This window comes from Coffea eugenioides, chromosome 1 (genome assembly GCF_003713205.1).
Source record: "Coffea eugenioides isolate CCC68of chromosome 1, Ceug_1.0, whole genome shotgun sequence".
Classification (NCBI taxonomy): Eukaryota; Viridiplantae; Streptophyta; class Magnoliopsida; order Gentianales; family Rubiaceae; genus Coffea; species Coffea eugenioides.
In genome coordinates, this window is record NC_040035.1 from 38435240 (window position 1) to 38456169 (window position 20930).

The window sequence follows — 20930 nt, forward strand, 5'->3', positions numbered from 1 at the left end:
AGTTCTTCTAAATTATGATTTTTGTTTCTACCATTTGAACTTCTAATTCGATTTAAAATATTATTATTTTCTATTATAGTCCTATTGGGTCCTGAAAAAGAATTTCTACTTGCCATACCAATTCTGGGGTTGTGGATTTTTACCAAAACTCATACTTCTGGTTCCTGCTTCCTTACTTTCCTTGCTTTCTACTGGGATATTTTTTAATTTTCGAGTTATTTCTTCCAAATCTTGCTCAAATTTAGATGCTTCTAATTTTTCTATTCTAGTGTGGATGTCATCTATTTTTTGGTGTAATTTTATTAGTAAGGCTATAATTGTATTATTTTGTTTGGGATATGTTTTATCTGATACTGATGATCCCCAATATTTTGTTAATCCTTCAGTTTCTGTATGATAATATTGTAATTCTTTTAAAATCTTTTGATAATCTGAGTAGAATTCAATTATGGGTGCATTACTGGTCATTAACTAAGGATTATTTTTTCTATTTTTTCTAATAATCTTTCTACTTGTTTATAAGATTCTTTTAATTCTAAGGATCTTTCTTTAATTTCTTCTAATATTTTCTTATTTACTTTTTCTATATATACTTTTTGTTCTTTTCTAATATTTTTTAGTTCTTCAAGATGTTTAAATTTTTCTAATATTTTATTATTTTGTTCTTTTATATAATCTTGATTTTCTGCTAGTTTTTTAATTATTTTATTTTTCTCTCCTATACTGTTGATTATTAATTCTTTTATTCGAATATCACTTTCTTTATGCTTTTCCAAGTTTTCTCCTAAAGATATAATTAAGTCTACCAGGCTGTTATAATTTTTATCTTCTATACTATGTAAGTGATGTTTATAAATATTATTAAAGTAACAAATATGTCTATGTTTATCTAATGTTACTATATTTCTAGATTTATTAGATATTTCTAAATTTAAGTATTCTAATTTTTTATCTATATTTTATATTTATCAGGCCAACCAGATCGGTCAGCTTTGATGTACACAGCCAAAAAAGGTTATTCTTCTTTTCATTACAAAAAAAAAAGGTTAATCTTCCATATGTTATCTATATTATATATGAATGGGGAACATTAAGTTTGATGTAAAATTTTTTGTCACTTTTTGAATTTTCAACTTTACCCTCACAATGACTAAATTATACTTTTACCATCTGATTGCATGTTGCCTGTATTATCAATCAATGTAATTACAACTAATTTGCACTCATAATTACCCATAATTGTAACCACCAAATTAATTAAAATTCTATTAAAAAACTTTTAAAAGATCAAAGTTTAATTTTTCATTTATGAAAATTTTATACTAAATTCTTTGGTATAAAATGTGATTGTTCCTCAATTACAATTGCACGTACATTAGATGTACCCTTATCACTAGTTATTCATTCCATAAATAGCACCGTCACACTTGAAGCACTCTTGAAACTTGACAAAGTAATACACATGTATAGAAACCAAAAAATGCAGCCCAATTTGGTAAGGCCCAAGCCCATCCTCAATGGCAACTGACTAAAACCCTAACCAGCGTAGAGCTCCTCCATTATATACTTTCAAGCTTTCTCTACTAATTCTAGGGTTTGTTTCATCGGCCGCTCATAGACGCCTCTGATTTCTCCTCCGATCCTCCTTTCCCGACACCGGCCGGCCAGCCATCGATCAATTCGTCCAAAATGGTCACCACCAAAAAAACCGTAAGAATTCCTACATTAATTTTGGTAATTGATTTTGATATTTTTGAAGAAAATATGATTGAATTCTCTGTGATGGTAATGAATTGCAGAAGAAGACTCATGAGAGTATTAACAATAGGCTGGCTCTGGTGATGAAGAGCGGCAAGTATACCTTGGGGTATAAGACTGTTCTCAAGTCTCTCAGAAGCTCCAAAGGTGAAATAAAAACTCTGTTGTTTTGGTTCTAATTTGCAGTATATTTTTAGTATGAAATGATAGGATAGAAGTGATTTGGTTATATATGTAGGTGAGTTTTGAGTTTTTATAGTTGTAGTGCATTTGGTTTTGGTTGGATCTGTTGGTTTTTTACTGGCTCGTGTGATGTACTGGTGCTAATGTTAAAGAACGAATGAGCAACTGTTGGTTGAAATTTGAGGGATTGAAGTAAATTTGAGATGTGTTTCTCTGTGGTTAGGTGTGGATTTGTGTATTCGTTGGCCAATAGTTTAATGAGTTTCATTTTCACCTTCGTGAGCTGAGATTTTAGTTATGAGAGATGAGTGAGGGGATTGTAGGTATACAGAATTCGATCTGATTTGAAGATGAAAAATGTTTTCCTGGTACTTGTTTGTTGACTAGGTATCAATATAGTTATGTGCATTTAGCAAGTCATTGTGTTTATTGAGGGCAACTTTAACATGTTTTTTGGTGTTTGTTTGACAGGGAAGCTGATTATTATTGCAAACAACTGCCCTCCTCTTAGGAAGTCCGAGATAGAGTACTATGCTATGTTGGCGAAGGTTGGAGTCCACCATTACAATGGGAGTAAGTACCACTCCGTTTAATGCCTTTTTTCTTGTACAAGGTTGTAATCAACTGTTCTTTCTGTTATTTGGTGCTCTTAACCTTCATGTCTATTGGCAGAAGTACTTGTAGTCTTGTATTTGTTACATCTTGGCTCACTGGATTGAATATTATCTCCTCTTCTAATTTTGTCATGTCTTCTTTTGTAATGTATGTCGCTGCATTATGACATTCTGCTAGTTAACGTGTGTGTGGTTTGTCAGTAACTTTTTCCAAAGATATATTTAGTTAGTAATCTTTCCCCACAAGTACCTGTATGTTGTGGGGCTTCGCTATCTGGTCGGCAGGATCAATTTGTTTCTGATCGACTCGTTCCCTTGAAGCAAAATTGAGTGTGCTGCTCTTTCTTAATCTCTCCTCCATCACCTTGCACATTGTGTTTGGAGAACACAGGCGCAGCTATACTCATTTGACATTATATATATATATATATATATATATATGAAATCTTTCCCCACAAGTACCTGTATGTTGTGGGGCTTCGCTATCTGGTCGGCAGGATCAATTTGTTTCTGATCGACTCGTTCCCTTGAAGCAAAATTGAGTGTGCTGCTCTTTCTTAATCTCTCCTCCATCACCTTGCACATTGTGTTTGGAGAACACAGGCGCAGCTATACTCATTTGACATTATATATATATATATATATGAACATAAGATATAGATTTCAGGTTAATAAGCTTAATAAATTTGTATTCAATTAAGTCTTATTTTTGGCTTTTTATTCTTTGCTGTTGGGGGTACTGAATAACAATGATGAGCTCTACAGACCTGTAATGATTTGCGAATATGATCGCAGTTCTATTTTTGAACATCTAAGGGACTGAGTTGTTTATCATCTATACCCTCCCTGAGAAGAGATAGAAATGACTGAATACAGTGCAATCATTCATTCAAAGTAGTCAACCACTTCGGTTGGTTGGGGGTTCCGAGGTGGGGGTGTGGGGTCGGAAGCACTTTCTCTGGCTGTATATGCTGCTGCCTTTACTTTCACTGCCACATTGTCTCACTTGGTCTGGAAATCTGTATTTGTAGTTTTTATTTCTGATAGTCTTATTTTGTGTGCTCAATATTCTTTTGTTCAGACAATGTCGATTTGGGGACTGCTTGTGGTAAATATTTCAGGGTGTGCTGCCTCAGCATTATTGATCCAGGTATACATTTGTTTACTTTTACAAGTGTTGTCTGTTATTTTATCCAACAATCTTCTGATATGTTCCAATTCATGATCATTTCAGGTGATTCCGATATCATTAAGAGCATGCCTGGTGACCAATGAGAAAGCTCTAGGGGGTAAAAGATATCACCAAGATAGGCAGTTGTCGGATTCTTTTGACACATTTTATATTTTTCTCTGATGGAAAAGCATTGCAGTGTAGATGTGGTTTGCCTCTTTTTAAGATGACCTCTGAGAAAGTTTTGATGTTAATGAGAACATGTTCCCTATGATGTTAAAACTGAAAAACTGAAATTTTGGTTATTTGTGATGCTTTGTGGACCGTCAGTTTTTCATTTGGCATTTAATTTTGGCCACGAACTTTCAAAGTGTTCAACATTAGTATATTCGTCTCAGCTGTCAAATGTCGACTTCCTGCGCATTGATTTAGGCGTCCCAAAGAATTGTTAATACATTTTCACTCGCGTTTAAGGAGCGGTGATAGTTTGATTTTGAGGCCAGCTGCTTCACGATCATAACAAAATGTTTAACGTGGAAAGAATTGCTGTTGCGCCCCATTGTTAAAAATAAAATTATTTTATAATAGAAAAAATGTATTTATTGATTTTAAAAAAAATGGATTTTGATTAATTAATTTTTTGAAAATTAATTTTTTATTTTAGAGGATAAATAAAAAGAAAGGGTCTAAAAATGGGATTTAAAATATGTGACGGTTTTAGCTCAAAATAATCGTCTAAAAAGAATTTTATTTATTTAAAAAATGTACTTTGGGTGATTGGTACACTTTAATGCAACAATAAGTGGCGACTTATTTTTTACTTCAAGCCTCGACTGATTCGTGTTTAATTAGATCTATATGCATAAAAGCACAATATTTACTGGCTTTTGTTGTGCGATCCTGATTTTGTATGAAGTAAACGAAAATTTTTCATTTTATCCAAATCCCAGGCACATGTTCCAAATATTCGAAACTTCATACCAAATTGAATCGAGAATCTGAAGACAGCTTAATTATACCCGTACTCCCCATTTGAGAAAATGGGATGTGTATTTAATTTTGGGGTTAATTCCACTTTGTCCCCCCAAACTTTGGACGATTACTCACTTTAATCCCTAAACTTTAAAATGGGACACTTAAGTCCCTAAACTTATAAATACCTCCCAATTAAGGAAATTTGTTAACAGAATCTTGAATGCCGTGGTGGTCGAAGTGTCCCATTTTATAAGGGTTTAGGGATTTAAGTGTCCCATTTTATAAGTTTAGGGATTTAAGTGTCTCAATTTATAAGTTTTAGGGATTTAAGTGTCCCATTTTAAAATTTAGCGACTAAAATGGGTAATCGTCCAAAGTTTGGGGGGACAAAGTGAAATTAACCCTTAATTTTGTGAAGGATGGATGAAGATGAACATGGGATGGTAATTTTACCCCTACTCCCCGTTTGAATAAACTTCCGAAAAAGGGTTTGTTTTGTTGTACTCTTTATTTATATTTATATTTATACAACGCAGCATAAGAGAGACCTTCAAAATTACCTATCAGACCGTCAACTGTCAAGATCCTCCGGCACTGTATAGTTACTTCGTTAAGAAGGATCGAGTCTAGAACATAAAAACCAGCACTGCTGAATTAAAAGTTGAATTATTTTAAGATTTAATTTAGAATGTTGTTTAAAACTTTTAGACATGATTAGCATTTTGTTCGATATAAATCATTTTAACAACACACAGTTTGGTCTTACCATGAATTCCTTCGTTGTTACAGTCACAAAATTAACTTAGACTCATTTAGTGTAATATAATCTGTGGGTGAATCTAATTTAGTGCCTCAAGTATTACTATTTTGAAGAGTTTTGAGTACTCAAAGGGTTTGTGTACCTGCAACAGCAAGTCAGCAGCCATTGGCTACCTCAGCAAACCATCTCCAGCGACATCTCATCCCCGTTCCTGCAACAGCACCTCCAACAAGGGTGAAGACTCCTTTAAGTATTTCCAGAGGTATGATGGTCTTTTATTAGTTTTTTTCCCTCCCTTTTCCTTTGAAAAATTGTCTAGAATTACTGGTGTAGATTCTTGAAGTTGGATTTGAATGAATTTTTGTGGGTTGCTTTTGTTTTAGTTTGTTCTTACCTGATTAGGGTTACATTTGATATGATTGATGCTAATGAATTAATTTGGCTGCTGAGTATTAGGGGTTTTATGATTCTTGGAATCTGATTATTAATCTTAGCGCTTTTGTCTCGACCCTCTAACTTGCTCGGAATCCGGGTAGGGTAGGGTAGTATTTTTCTTATAATCTGGTGGGACCATTTGTAAAAGTTTTAGTGAATTCATTTGAGTTTGTGAAGCCACGGGCTGATTCTTGCCATAGCTGCTTGATTGAAAAGGGAATATAAGCGTGGAAACACAGAAGGCTTTGGATATATTCCCAAATCAATGAATGTTTTGACATAGCAGCAAGCGAATCACCCAATGGCAATGACGACTCTGTCGTAAAATGATCACTCAGGTTTGTCGTCTTGGCAAATACAAGAAACCACAAATAAGTACTTTAATGAAGAAGATGCGGCCAGAAGTAAAACTGGACTTACACAGGACATAGTCCATATACATCATGGGGAACTGGGGACAAAATCACCAAGACAGAAAAAAGGTACTTGCTGGGTTTATCTTGTTGGGTTGTTAAGCAATGCTAGCTTCTATAAGGGCTGCACAAATCTTTTATTTATAGCAGTACTTATCAGCGTTTAATTTCAGATAGACTCATGAATTCCTTTGGTCCTTTTCTCGAGCAATGAATATATTGATGGAGTTCTTGTTGGTTGGCAAATTTCAAAGTCTTCATTCACCGTCAAGGCCTGGCTTAGTAGTTCTCTAAAACGTCTAGATGATTTGGAAATGTTGCAGCACCTTTCCCTGTTTCTGATGATATCTCCATCTGTCCTAAATCATTTAATCTTATCATTTATCACATGTATCCTGCTTGCTCCATCACTTGACCTTATTTCCAAGTGCCAATTTCCAACTTCTAAAATAACGAGAAAAAACCTTATTCTGGTCCCATTTTGGCATTTTCAAGTTAAAAGTTTTTGTTTTTCTAAGGAGTAATACTTGTACACATTTAGCTGGGGTTATGTCCCTAATTTTAGAAGCATGTAAATCTAAAGTCACATTGTTTAGACATTTAAAATAATAAGTCTAAAACTTTTAGACCTGGACAAACAATGAGAGAGAGCACTTGATATTCCAGTGACATCAGGAAACACTAGCTTTCAGATGTTCTTTTCACATTGTGGGAAACTGGAACAGAGCCAGGTTCTAATTTCTATCTGCGGGGCTTTCATGCCCGAATGGATTTATCTTCATAGATAGTTGCTCTGATGCAAAAGCCTGCTGTAATTAAAGCTTCAAAAGAACTCTACATGCTACATGTTGTTATATAGGTCTAAACCAGTTTTTGCTTGACAAAATCTTACATCTTTTGTGTACAGAAAATGAGTTCTAGAACGCTAGAATAAGATGGGCTGTCACACTATTCTTTTGGTTCATCCAACAGGGACATTACTTGGGAGGATGAGTAAGGTCCATGTAACCAAGGAGACGGGCTGTTTTTTTTTTTTTTTTTTAACTATATAAAGTACATGTATATGTATCAAATTAAATTTTGCAAACCTACTGCTTGTTACCAGTGGTCCTAAACAGTGCTGATTAATCTGGTACCAATGCAATTGGTCCAAGGGAGATGTCAGCAAATTAGGGGTCTCTATCACATAAGAGAGAGAGAGAGAGAGAGAGAGAGAGAGAGAGGGAGAGAGAGAGAGATAAACTGAAAGAATATAGTAGATGCTTTCTTTAGAAAAAGCAAGATATGGAGGTGTCTACTTTAATTTTGAACTGTTGTTTCACATGGTATGCTACATATGAATGATATTTTGCCTGTTTTCTTGTGTGGGCTGTGACCAAATAAGGAGTAGTTACTCTTGAACTTGCAGCCACAAAGTCCTCTCTCTTTATGTTTGTCCACCAAACCCCAACCCCCCTTGGTTTTCGTTTACCAAAAGCTTTAATTATTTCTAGTTCCTCCCGTAATGGACTACTGGTAGCTTCTTGCTTTCTCATTGGTTCTGGCCTCATTCTAATATCAAATATCAATTCAAAGTCCAACGCTCCGGCCCCCTCCCCACCCCCACTACATTTGACTTGCCTACTCGTACATGTGTATTTATGAATTTGTGTACTGGTGGTAATTTTCAAATTTGACATTTGATTGGCTCTTGACCATTATTGAATTTGTGTAGTTGGGTGCGATTGTGTGCGTATGTGTTTTTGTGTGTGTGTGTGTGTGTGCATGCGTGATTGTGTGCGATTGGGTCTTGACCATTAGATGGGCTGTCACATTATTCTTTTGGTTCATCCTTCAAATACCTTGCAATATGATTATAATGGATAGAAACTAAAAATAACTTGTAATGAGATGAATGATTTGAGAATAGAAAAACATTTGCAACATATCAACAAACACTAAAAAAAGGAAGTCAGAAAATATTTTCATTGACAAACCAAACACCGGAAAATTATGAAAAAAGGAATTTGGAAAATATTTTCACTAAATAACCAAACACTAGAAAATTATGGAGAAGGAAGTGATTTTCCAAGTAAATGACTTTGATGGAAAATATTTTCCTCCGTCCAACCAAACAGACCCTACATTTCCTTAAAAAATATTCTTAGTGCAACCAAACAGACCCTAATTACATAATAAAACACCTTCTGACTAACATTATTGTTAACAGGACAGTAGTGATACTGACAAGCTAAAACACTGACTGGTGTCAACTCTACTGGAATAGGACTGAACAGTAAAGCTTCTGCTCGCTTCACACTAGTGTACTGCTATGGCGGCCAATGCTCTTTTCTCTCAATTGCCCTCTATTGAATCAACAAGGGACCCATCATCGCTCTCATCAGCTTCCTCTTTCTATCCCTCCGGTCAATCTCTCCAACTCACTGGCGTTTCCCCGGTTAGCTTTCCATCAATTCGTCAACGAGTCTTCTGCCAAGCCAACTTTTCTGCTATTTCTTCACCTTCGTCTTCAGTGAACTGGAAAGGTCAGGCCCCATCGTTCGGATTCTGTAAAGATCATGTCTTCTTTTATGTTATTTAAAATTTGTGGGTTCTTCTCTGTTTGTAGAATATTTGGCTGGTTTTTCCTTTTGACTTGTATTTGAATACATTTCAAGCAATGGGATGAGGAGGAGACTTATTGCTCTTGATTGTAAGTAATGGGGTTTAAAGGTTTCTTTTCATTTTTTTTAAGATTTTAAAAAAAGGAAAGAAATCTTTTTTGCTCTTTAAGTGTGTCTGATGAATTTAGCCTATTAGCGTTTGGAGTTTTGAGTACATTCCTGAAAGCGTAGATTATTTAGTCGATGCTTTCATCCTTTTATTTCAGAATTAGTAGAGCTTATCCCCTCTAATTCAAAATCTTTATGCTTATGTAGTATGCTTCTTAACGTTACTTACCTGTAAAAATATTGTGGATAAATTCAATTAGCATGAATTTTTTAGTTCAGTTAACTCATTAGGAAGTATCGATAAATCATGAGTCCTCTAGAGTCTCAAAGTCTGTTTTGTTTACCTCCTGCTTTTGTACATTTGGACTTGGAAGCCTTCTATTTCTTTCCTCTTATGTCATTTTTATTGTTGAGTGAAAATCTAGAAAGATTTATGAACTTAATATGCTTGTTATTCTAAGCACCATCAGTTGGCCAATTCTCATTTCAAGCAGATTGTTCATTTTGTAGTAGGCCTTTACAAATTTTTATAAAAATCATAACTAAATTGATAGCACGTGATACACTACATTCTCTGAAATTGGATTTTCAAATGTTTAGAAACGTCCTAAAGTGAGTTAGATTGATGCTGCTAATCATGTCTTGGCATAGATCTGTCTCACATTCAAAATTTGTCCAAATGATGGTCCAAAATTTTCATAGTTGTGTTTTTTTTGATATTCTGCTGTTCCAGCTAATTCAGGTCTGAAAGATTTTCTACACATTAATGATTTTGAGAAAGCCACAATTTTGAATATTTTGGAACGGGCAAAAGAGATCAAGGCACTGATAAAATCAGGGGAGAGGACATATCTTCCATTTAAGGGTAAAACAATGGCTATGATTTTTGCCAAGCCATCCATGAGGACAAGAGTTTCATTTGAGACAGGGTTTAATTTGCTTGGTGGTCATGCTGTATACTTGGGACCAGATGATATCCAGATGGGTAAGCGGGAGGAAACCCGTGATGTTGCTCGTGTTCTGTCTGGCTATAATGATGTCATTATGGCTCGTGTGTTTGCTCATCAGGTATGCTGGTGAGACACCTCTCCAAATTTTTTAGATTGTATGAGAATCTTCAATTTTCTCTGCATGTGGGAATTTTAAAGAAAAGAAAATCTTGCTCCACATATATGATAGGCATTTCGAATGACCCTTATGATCCTGCAGTAGTTGTTTTTTCTTTACATTGCTACTCCCATCTTCATCGAATGAAATTACTTGTTGAGCCAATTCTGTTGAAAATATGCAGACAGGAGATTGTATGTTCCTTTTTTTTTTTTTATGTAAGTGGTAGGTCTCAAACCTGGGACCAGTCACTTGCACTCCCCCCCCCCCGGGGGGTACCACCCAACCCACTCCTCGCCCCTAGACTGTATGTCTATTTGACAACTCATAAGTTGATTTTCATCATCTTCCATAATATTTTGTCCATTTGTTGTGTGAATTTACTTTGAGGGTGCTAGTTCTGCTTAGTCTAAAATAATGTTTATCTTTTATACCCACATGAAAAGTTAAAAGTAAAAAGTCCGAACCAACTACATTCCCCCATATGTAGGAGCTCCTGGAAGACAGTGCAAAATTTTGAATTGGGTGATGTACAAAGCTTCAGTTCACTTATTTAGAAGGGCAATGTTGATTTCTGAATTCAATTATATACATTTACCTGAGTTTAATCACTCTGACTTCAGGATATTCTTGATCTGGCTAAGTATGCAACTGTTCCGGTTATCAATGGCCTGACAGATTATAATCATCCTTGTCAAATTATGGCTGATGCACTGACCATTATTGAGCACATCGGTCAGCTGGAAGGGACTAAGGTGTGCCTCTTCTATATGCTCTTTTACCTGGGCACTTATTTGGTTGTCAAATTAAATTTCTCAATAATCACTCATTTTGTTGGATAATTGAATATTCCAGGTTGTTTATGTTGGAGACGGAAACAACATTGTGCATTCTTGGCTGTTGTTGGCATCAATTGTTCCTTTTCATTTTGTCTGTGCCTGCCCTAAAGGTTTTGAACCAGATCAGGAGACAGTTAAGAAAGCACAACAGACTGGAGTCAGCAAGATTGAGATAATTCATGATCCCAAAGAAGCTGTTATAGGAGCTGATGTTGTGTATTCAGACGTTTGGGCTAGCATGGGTCAAAAAGAAGAAGCTGCATATCGCCATCAAGTATTTCAAGGATTCCAGGTATATAATCATGATTACTTACTGCATGACCTGTAAAGCCTGACAAGTGGACCACATTAGACCACAATATGAAGCCTTGCTACCATTTTAAGGCATGTTTTAAGACGTGATTGACTATAAGACTAGTCAAATTCCTAACTACCACCTGCAGGTGTCCATTCTTCTCAGATAAATGAGTTCTATGTTTTTGGCTTTAGGAAAAACATTAATTTAAGTACAGCCACATGGCAGAACTGAATAACTGGGAAAATATATTGCTAACTTAAAGTTATACAAATTTTTGAACTCTATGGCTTGGATGGCATTAACTGTTAGGGTTGCCAGGTAGCGGCTAAACTTTTCAGACGATACGATGCTAGGATGAGCTACTTAAGATAACAAATATGCGCTACTTGAGAGTGATGAGTGTCTTTTGCGACTGTATCTCAAAAAACAGCCACAGAAGCTCTTACAAATGCATGTGCATGAGGACTATGCAGCAGAATTGTTTTTGTATTTATCAGTCAAATGAGATGATGTTGATAAAACATATTGGCATAGTTAAATTAGTAATGTTGTTCGCCAGCATGTTTATATGATGGTCTTTCTGCAATGGCAGAGCTGCTGCCCTGCAGTCAGTGCGGTTGCCAAATCAACAGGGTCAATGTCACATGATTTAAGTTTTGATTATTACAAACTAAACAAAAGTGTGCACAAATATTACATTAATTTTGTTTGTTTCTAGATTTGAAGTTGTTGAAATTGTTTCTTGTTCAAGTGGTATTTTTACTTTTCAAATATGGTCGTGGTACTAGTTTTATATATTTATGGGTGGCAATGTGAGAGTAGGTTGGAATTTTACAAAATTTTTGTTGGTGCAAATGTGAGGCAAAATGAAGAGCTTTGAAAATTTACAAGCCTAATATTTTTGTGTGTGTGTGTGTGTGTGTTTTTCCCTGTGGGTGAGGGGGAGCAGGGGGTGTCGAGGATGCGAGGCGTATCCTCAACACAATGTGGCTTTGCATTTCTCTGTAGCAACTTATACTTGCAGCAAACACAGAAAAGGTAATGAAGATTGGACTAATCAGAAAACTAGCAACATGGATATTTCCAGCATTCCATTAAACAAGGGATTGTGTTATATTACTTTCGATAATGGTTGCTGTGAAACGGAAATAATCGGAAGAACACAGGAAGCATTTGAACACAAACATATACTTCATGCTTTTTCTGAAGTGAGCGAATCCAATGCAATGTACTTATTTTTGACGAGATATCTACTCGCAGGTGGATGAGGAACTGATGAAAGTAGCTGGGCCAAAAGCTTATTTTATGCATTGTTTACCGGCAGAAAGAGGTGTAGAGGTCACGGATGGTGTTATTGAAGCTCCGAACTCCATTGTCTTCCCCCAAGCTGAGAACCGGATGCATGCACAAAATGCCATCATGCTTCATGTGCTTGGAGTATGAACTTTTTTCTTAGTTAAGGGACTTCAATTGATCCATATCATTTAGTCGACCCTTTTTCCTGGTTCTTTCTTGGTGCAATTGGAAAACTTAGCCATGATGAGTTAGGGTGGTCATCTGCAGTTAGAGATTTTAGCTAACAATCGTGACACTTTTTCTTTTTTTCCTGGTTAAACTTTTCTGTAACCATATTTTGTTGCTTGGATGATGAAATTTAGGGATCTTCCGATGTTGATTGTTGAGACCAAGAAGGTTAGAAAACAAAAAGGGTTTCTTATTCACAAACGAAGTTGTGAATATATTTTAACCTATTAAAATTCATCTCCACGGTCCATCAATATTACTACGCATTGAAAAAAAAAATCTAAACATTATTTGAAAAAATTACATAAAAACGTTTTTCAACTATCATTTTAATCATTTTAATTAACTTTTTCTATTTCATATACATTATAAAAAACCAACAATTTCTTGAGCCATTGGGAGGTCGAGAGTTCAATTCTTATTTTATTATATAATTGCTATTTAATTGTGGCTGTCATTTCAAGTGGCTTTCTCTATTAGTTCCTTCGTCCTTTAAATTAAATTAAAGTAGGTTATATAAATGTTATTATTGTGGCAAAAAAATGAGTTAAAAATATAAAAGCCTCCTGTGGTATAGCTATTATACAGAAAAATTCCCTGTGGTTTCATATCATACGCGTCGGTACCCTATGATTTGAATTATTCTAAAAAGTCGACGGAAATCATCAAATATAAAGCGTTTGTATTAAACGCACTGGAAAAGCGCGTGTTTCTTGCAAAAAATAATTTTTTATCACAAACTTTTACCAGATATACCTATTGTACCCTTCACACTTTAATAAAAAGGTCATGTTGCTAGGCTGTTCGGCCAAAAGCATTTGCAAGCCGACAGGAAACAAAATTCTGAGTAATCAACCAGAGGTTGCAAGCCAGCAAAGGAGTTGCAGGAAACAAAGCTTTTGCACAAAATTGTACTTCTTCAACCTAAGCTTGCAAGCCTGCAAAGCATTTGCAGGAAACAAAATTGTACTTCGTACTTCTTCTCTCTGTATATATTTTGCCCCCAAAAAGAAGATGAAGGGCGCTTGATTTTTTTGCCCCTAAATTGATCAAAGACAAATAGCCAAACGAGAATTGCGGATGGCACTAGGGCTGCAAACGAGCCGAGCCGAGTCGAGCTTTGAGCTAATCGAGCCGAGCCTCAACTAAATTTTACCAAGCTCGAGCTCGAGCTCGTGCTCGACGAGCCGGCAAATTTCGAGCTCGAGCTCGACTCGAATCAAGTCGAGCCGAGCTCGAGCTCGAGCTCGAGCTCAAAAAAAAATAAAAAATAATTATTTTATTTTTAAAAAAAAAAATAAAATAATATTTTTTCTTAATAAATAATAAAATATTAAGGATATATACGTAATTTTACTATAAAAATAAAAAATAAAAAAATATATATATAATATACGTAATTTTATTATTAAATAAAAATAAAAATAAAAAAAATATATATATATATACCCAAGCTCGCGAGCCGGCGAGCTTAATATTCTGAGCTCGAGCTCGAGCTCGAGTTTGACTCGAGCCGGCTCGAGCTCGACTCGAGCTCGATTAATAACGAGCTCGACTCGAGCTTGACTCGAGCCGCTCGCGAGCAGCTCGATTCGTTTGCAGCCCTAGATGGCACCCACCATGAAGAGGTGATTTTTGGCCAGACGAGTGGCTCCGGATATCTGGAATGTACACCGGATTGGGGGAGTAGCTAATCGAGGGTCACCTGCTGGGATGGTTAGATACGAGACTAGGTCCCCCAGTCTTCCTCCGAAGATTAAGTTAGTTCGGAGTAATGTATTAATGTGGGAGTAATTCTAGAGGGATTAGGCTTTTTACCAGAGATTCGTCCTCCTCCTTAGTGGGATATTCTGCTATTTATAGGGGACAATTTGGAGGGAAGGACTATGGGATCCAGGTCCTTAGAAATTGGATTGAGACAGCATATCATCTTGACTTGACCACTCTGGGCAGTGGGCAGTGTGTCAGAGAGCAGTAGACAGAGTGTTAGAGGTCACATCCATTATTGTTCGGTTGTCAGATCCTTGGATAGGACCTCGGGTGTAGTAGATCATAACACTGTCCCGAGATGACAGTGGGATGGCAGGCACACCTCAATCATCGAGATGTTGGGCAAGGCCCAGGTGATCGAGATGGATGGAACCATTATTCCGGACTAGGATGCGGCCTCGGTTTATCCGAGCCAGAATGACCATCCTCACACCACATCACTGTCTCGTCAGTGGTCCAATTTCTCTTGCTGACTACTCATCAGCAACTTCTCTCCAGCTCCGCCCTCCGCGGCTATTTACACCATTGCCTAAGGCAACGGCGATTCTCATTTTAACACTTTCAAATTCAGATTTTTGACAAGGAATTTGTATTCCACCGGGATGATTAAACCCATGAACCTTTTCAGCCTCCCTTAATAAGTCAGCAAACAGAGATTGATTAAAATAAATCACGGGCACAAGAACTCTGCATGTCTCATCATCATCTTGCCCCACGTACACAGCCAAATGCCCCTTGGGTATACTCACTGAATTCTTCGACTGAGACAGCGAGTTCTTGACGGCTCTTATGTTGCCCTTATTGGTAAGGATAAGGAAAGAGAACTTCAACAACAGCAGCAGCGGCCAAGGAATGAAAGTGCTAAATTACTTCGGCTATTTTCGCTTATATTATTAGGGTATTTTAGTCTTTTCACTTAACTCCGTCTGTTTTAACGATTTCCGTCAACTTTTTAGAATAATTCAAATCATGGAGTACCGACGTGTATGATATGAAATCACATGGGGCTTTTCTGTATGATAGCTATACCACAGGGCTTTTGTGTTTTTAACCCAAAAAAAATACATATACATTACAAGAAGTACTACAAAAATATAAAATTATATAGGAGTGTTTGGATAGTGTATTATTTGAAATATTATTTGGAATAATTACTGTAGCACTTTTTGTGATGTGATGTATGTGAGATAAAAAGGTGGTTGGAAATATAAAAAGGTGGGTTGAAAAATGTGTCTATAATGCAAGCGAAATATTATTTGGGATAATTGAGGTATCCAAACAAACCAAATTAATTAATTATAAAATTTTAACCCATCAAAATCTCCTGCCCTTTTCCCAACCTACTCTTCTTCGATTTGCTAACTGTATATCAACTCAACACTCAGAATAATGCCAATCCACTAACCACCAGAGAGCCGGAATCAAACATCCCTCAGCTCTTATTTACAGTTCACCTTCAAAGAGAACCAAAAAAAATCCCCAGAAAAAGGAGAAATACTGAAGAAAAAGCGACATAAAAAATGGAAAAAGGCAGCTTTAGTGCGGAAGATCTATCAACAATTGGAGGGATTGCAACAGTCTCATTGCTTCACTCATTCATTCCGACCCATTGGCTCCCTTTCTCCATTGTTGGCCGTGCCCAGAAATGGACCCTTTCTAGGACCATTCTCGTCAGTGAGTTCTTATATTTCCATTTATGTTTCAGTTTTATAATGTGCGGATCTTTCTCGGATAATGCTGAAATTTGTTTTTTTTTTCCAGGATTGAATCTTTTTAGTACTGATGATAATGGGCTGTTCTTGATTTTTCCTATTTTTCAGCTTGGGGATATTATGGGAAGAGTAAAAAATGTGAGTTTCTTGCTTGGTGAGGAAATGGGGCATATGGGTACGGAGAAATTTGATGTGGATTTTGAGATTTCAGAAATTTTCTATTGATTTAATGGGGTTTTATTGCTTTCAATTAAATGTTAAAGTACGTGTAGAAAGGATGCTTGGTTTTGGTTTTTGTCCTTAAACTTAATTGTTTAGTTATTTTCAAGGTTTTTCAGATTCACGAGCTGCAAAAAAATGGATCTTGTCAAGGGATAGGCATTTTTATCAGCAGAATAGCAAACAAGTTCTTATTATCAGTAAAGCTTTTTTTTTTTTTTTCTGTATGAAAAAGTTCTTGCCATATTATCACTGATTCAAGTTGGCAAAAGCTCGTTAAGAATCAATTCTCTCACTTTATGGTTTTGTTCTAGGGGTAGCTGGATTGTGTTTGTTTTTCCCTAATCGCCCTGTTGATCAATGGTGCATGTTTGTACGTGCATTTTGCTTCATCCATGTTAGATTTACTGTTCTATCGCAATTTGATGCATGTGACATGTTTGAAATATGGTTGCAATCATGACAAGCTAATTTCGAAGAAAAATGTTATGTATTGATGTTTGGAAAATATGGGACAAGTCATGGATTGCATGAACTAGTTCATTGCTTCTTGTGGGAATAGATGTAGTAGCATGTTTATCTGCTTCTGGAATTCGAACAGAAGAACACTAGTGAATGCTTTGTATATTACCTTTCTTTTTGGTGGGTGATCAATTAACTTTAGAGGCAGTTTGGTTAAGCCAGATGAATAGTTCGCCGTATGAATCTTCTTGTAGAGCATTTGTAATTCTTGCAACTTTTTAGGGTGGTTTCACATACTTTTTCAATTGTTTTTAGGATGGTTTGACTAATTCTTACAAATTTTTAGGGCTGTTTCACGTAATTATTTATGGGATATCTAGTTACTGGAGAAAGTAATTATGACTTTGCTTCAAGAATTGGGTGGCATCAAAGCTGCTTCTTCCACGTAATCTAGTATAATGGTGTATTTGAATTGATCTCTCTCAGGAAAAATCTTCGCAACGCATTTGAAGGGCAAGAATCAAAATAAATCCTGATATAGAATTGTTTCTGTACAAACAATTTTTTTAAGCACTTTTCTGGTTTAATTCTGAATTGCCAAAGCTATTAAAAGGTCAGAAAGTAAATTACAAATGAAAAACTGAGTTGTTCTTTGTAGCATTTTGAATTTTAAGCACTAGTTAACTTTGGCCACAAGTAATTTCTTCATTTTCAATTTGACAGGGCTTTAAATTTTTCCACTCTGAGTGAATTTCAACCATGTTATAAGCCTTAAATGTTTAATGATTTATTTTACATAGGGGAAGTTTTGCTTGGTCTATTTTTAGGTAGCTGGAGTCCATGTTGAAGTTACACTGTCATATGTTTTATTTGGCTAGTACTTAGACATATGATTCTTTGGAATAGGGAAAACTTAAAATCATGTAGGATGACCACTTGCAACATTTTTTCTGGGTTTCAAATCAGTCCCTTGTTTGATGGTTGGGATTATTCAAAAAAAGTAATAAAAATGACAAATGAAGAAACAGCAAATCTGCTTTCTTTATGAAAATATACCCACAAGTCAACCACGAAAGGCACACTGATCAGATATCTAGTTTTATGAGCCTGTATCTGTGTTTTTCTACTTCTTATTGGTAATGGTGTTTTTTATCGCCTGTATCTTTGTTTTTCTATTTCTTATTGGTAATGGTGTTTTTTTATGAGTCATCTGTGTTTTATGGTTGAGTGGTATTATTGTTGAACATGGCCGTCGGTGGACGGTTTGATTTTACCTCAGATAAAAGCAAGATAGCCAGAGTATGTAGTGATAACATTAGGAGTTGAATGGTACTTGTCTACTTTATTTTGGTTTTGGGAATTGCAAGATATAGTTAGGATGTGTTAAAGAAAATTAATTCTTCATTATTTGATTGTTTCTATCATAACTAAACACTTTTGGGTGTTTTTTTCCCATTTTTTTATTGGAATGGGTTCTTGAGGTATAAAGGAAGCTTTTGGTGTTATTTTTATTGAGTTTGGAGGTCATCTGCCATTTTCCAGTCAGATTGGGTTGAATTTGGATGGATAAGATTTGGACAAAAACATTTGTGGGTAATGGTTGTCAGTGGCGATTAGTGGAAGTTACTGCATGTTTGCTGGTGGGGTTAGTTGGTAGACTGGAGAAATAAGGGAGTAAAAAGAAACAGGAAACAGAAAGAGAAAGGAAGAACAGCTATTTGATAACTTGTCCCAGAGTATTGTGAAATGGCATGGGGAGTGATATTAACACCCATTTCGAATGTTAAGCAAACATCGTCTGTGATTTGTGAAATTCCATGTAAATTCCCTAGCACGTCATCTCTTCTTTATGCCATCTTCAGTAAGCAAATATGATTCAGTGGGCCATTGGACTAATTTGGATGAAGGTAGAGCAAGTGGAACTATCCTATAGTTGGGTTTTTTGACAGAGGATGTAGAAGCAATGTTTTTCAAGGCGGTTCATATTTGCTTTGTAATCAGCATATCATGCATCTTTTTGCAAATTTTCGCCTGTAATTTGGATGAACGTTGAGCAAGAGGGACTATCCTGCAGTTGGTTATTTGACAGAGGATGTAGTAGGAATCCTTTCCAAGGCAGTGCATATTTGCTCTCTAGTGAGCATACCATGCATCTTCTTGCAAATTTTGGCCTGTAATTTTTATGAGCTCAATTTATAAGTATTGTTCTCTATATTGGATGCATACCCGAGACCCAGTCTTTGATTATATTTAAGTTTCAAAATTCTTATCTTTAATTGGATGACTTTAGTATGGTGCAGAGATTTGAGAAGAAATGCGTATGTTCATGTAGTTTCTTATTATGGTCTACTACTTTATTTATGCAGCTGCATTTGGCGCAGTTCTGCATGTAGTGTCCACATCCCTTCTTGGCATAACAGCAGTTACCATATCAAACACCATTGCTGGAGAAGAAACTGTTCACAAACTTGCTTCGCTATTGCTCATATTTCTTGGTGGTAGCTATGTCATCCTCTTCCTAACTGGGAAGGGTGGTCACAGCCATTCCCATAATCAACCCATGGAGAAAATGGCTGTTGCTGGGCTTGTCCTGGTTCCTGCATTATCTCCTTGTGCAACCACTCTTCCAGTTTTTCTTGCTGTTGGGAACTCATCCTCCATGATGGTACTTGCTATCATTGTTCTGCTTTTCAGGTATTTGTTTGCTCACTTATTTTTCTTGAGATTTTCTCACAATTGGGGTGCTTTCATCCTGGTACAAATTGATTTATAGTTTGCTTGAAAAGCTATTTCTTTACTTGCCTCCTGCATTGTGCATACTGGATCTTGTGGCTATCTATAGTTTGGCTTCTGTGGGCCAACTAAAATGAATGAAGCAACTTGCCTTAATGATGCTTTTGTGGACCCTCAATTCTCTGAACAAGTGGAAACATGTAACTGGAAAAGCAGGTGAAAGCAGAAAATCAATAATGGCTTAAATCTTTGATATAGCCTATAAGAAGCTCTTTCTTAAGAGCTGTCGCTTTAAATATCCTTTTAGGGTCTTGGATACTTTGTGATTAAGGAAACAGATAGCTATTTTGATTTATGATGTTATTTATCATAAGAATTGCTTGTGATGATGTCCGTGTTGGCTAACTGAATTTTTGGATCTAAGAATGAATCATGGCTTGAACAGTTCCCTGCCTTTACATTTGTAACAACCATAAGTACCTTTGAATTTGAATGCTTGTTTTTACAATCATGTGGTCTCACGTAAGGTGATCGTGTTGAATGTGCAGTACCATAACCGTGATGACCTCCCTGGTGGCTCTCTCATTCTATGGTGCAAGTCAGCTGAAGTTCCATTGGGTGGAACGCTATGACAAGCTCCTTGTAGGTTCAGTGCTTTGCTTAGTTGGAATGTTGACTCTCATTTTCCATGATCATCATCATGATGGAGATTTAGTGTCAGGAGGAGTCCATGACAGAAAACTGATTGTTTTATAAGAATTTCCTTTAAATCTGTAGGTTTTTTTACCGCGAGTTAAAAATTTCACATTGCTTGCTTATCTGTATCTAGTCAAGAAATGGCAAACTTATGTTCATTGTGCCATTTATGAGCATTGATCTCTGATGCCTACCACTGCTTGTGGCCCCTTTGGTCATTTCCTCCTTGTACAGAACAGCAACATTCTGGGGATATAATTGTTTTGGCTTCCATGATGATAGGGCTTCTGTGTTCTTGGTCTACTTATTGTACAATTAGTCTTCCTAACATTTGAATGTTCTTCAGGTACTTCCAAGTTACATACAGCTGAGTCAAGATATTCTTTAATATGACAAAAATAAGAAACAAGAGATAAAAGGGAATGAATCAAGTAAAAATGAATTTTGTTCAACACCTCTTTATACAGGAGTTGGCAATGGATTTACAATAAAAGAGATCTGTGGGGAGTAAAGCCAATGGACTGAAAGCTGGAAAGATTATGCAGTTCAA

At 36.1% G+C, this 20930-nt stretch overlaps 3 protein-coding genes and 1 non-coding gene across 6 annotated transcripts; all 4 read left to right on the forward strand.

Annotated features, from left to right (window-relative positions):
- The first annotated feature begins 1565 nt into the window (after positions 1-1565).
- Positions 1566-4106, forward strand: LOC113762761 (60S ribosomal protein L30). The gene is made up of 5 exons (XM_027306347.1): positions 1566-1710; positions 1800-1905; positions 2413-2514; positions 3637-3705; positions 3790-4106. Exons 1-5 carry the CDS (start codon positions 1690-1692, stop codon positions 3828-3830), a joined length of 339 nt encoding a protein of 112 aa, XP_027162148.1. The 5' UTR covers positions 1566-1689; the 3' UTR covers positions 3831-4106.
- On the forward strand, positions 3298-3384 carry LOC113753074. Its single transcript, XR_003464964.1, has one exon. It is a non-coding gene; the product is annotated as a small nucleolar RNA SNORD25 (small nucleolar RNA).
- Positions 4107-5376: 1270 nt separating the features above from the next.
- Positions 5377-12946, forward strand: LOC113783237 (ornithine carbamoyltransferase, chloroplastic-like). Of its 3 annotated transcripts, none has more exons than XM_027329331.1 (6): positions 5377-5723; positions 8576-8834; positions 9763-10088; positions 10751-10882; positions 10983-11258; positions 12525-12946. In XM_027329331.1, exons 2-6 carry the CDS (start codon positions 8621-8623, stop codon positions 12705-12707), a joined length of 1131 nt encoding a protein of 376 aa, XP_027185132.1. In that variant the 5' UTR covers positions 5377-5723; positions 8576-8620; the 3' UTR covers positions 12708-12946. The 3 variants fall into 3 exon arrangements, with proteins under 3 accessions (XP_027185132.1, XP_027185122.1, XP_027185130.1); XM_027329321.1 differs by having other exon boundaries at positions 5378-5723; positions 9754-10088; XM_027329329.1 differs by having other exon boundaries at positions 5660-5723; positions 8519-8834; positions 9754-10088.
- A 2934-nt stretch (positions 12947-15880) lies between these two features.
- Positions 15881-20661, forward strand: LOC113751986. Its single transcript, XM_027296133.1, has 3 exons — positions 15881-16232; positions 19318-19645; positions 20233-20661. Exons 1-3 carry the CDS (start codon positions 16079-16081, stop codon positions 20438-20440), a joined length of 690 nt encoding a protein of 229 aa, XP_027151934.1. The 5' UTR covers positions 15881-16078; the 3' UTR covers positions 20441-20661.
- Positions 20662-20930: the final 269 nt, after the last annotated feature.

Coding starts and splice junctions, on each gene's coding strand:
- LOC113762761 (XM_027306347.1), top strand. CDS start 1,690: ATGGTCACCACCAAAAAAACC. Junction 1,711..1,799: donor TGGTCACCACCAAAAAAACC/GTAAGAATTCCT, acceptor AATGAATTGCAG/AAGAAGACTCATGAGAGTAT. Junction 2,515..3,636: donor AGTCCACCATTACAATGGGA/GTAAGTACCACT, acceptor TCTTTTGTTCAG/ACAATGTCGATTTGGGGACT.
- LOC113751986 (XM_027296133.1), top strand. CDS start 16,079: ATGGAAAAAGGCAGCTTTAGTGCGGAAGATCTATCAACAATTGGAGGG. Junction 16,233..19,317: donor TTCTAGGACCATTCTCGTCA/GTGAGTTCTTAT, acceptor TTATTTATGCAG/CTGCATTTGGCGCAGTTCTG. Junction 19,646..20,232: donor ATCATTGTTCTGCTTTTCAG/GTATTTGTTTGC, acceptor TTGAATGTGCAG/TACCATAACCGTGATGACCT.
- LOC113783237 (XM_027329321.1), top strand. CDS start 8,621: ATGGCGGCCAATGCTCTTTTCTCTCAATTGCCCTCTATTGAATCAACA. Junction 8,835..9,753: donor GTCTTCAGTGAACTGGAAAG/GTCAGGCCCCAT, acceptor CTGCTGTTCCAG/CTAATTCAGGTCTGAAAGAT. Junction 10,883..10,982: donor GTCAGCTGGAAGGGACTAAG/GTGTGCCTCTTC, acceptor TGAATATTCCAG/GTTGTTTATGTTGGAGACGG.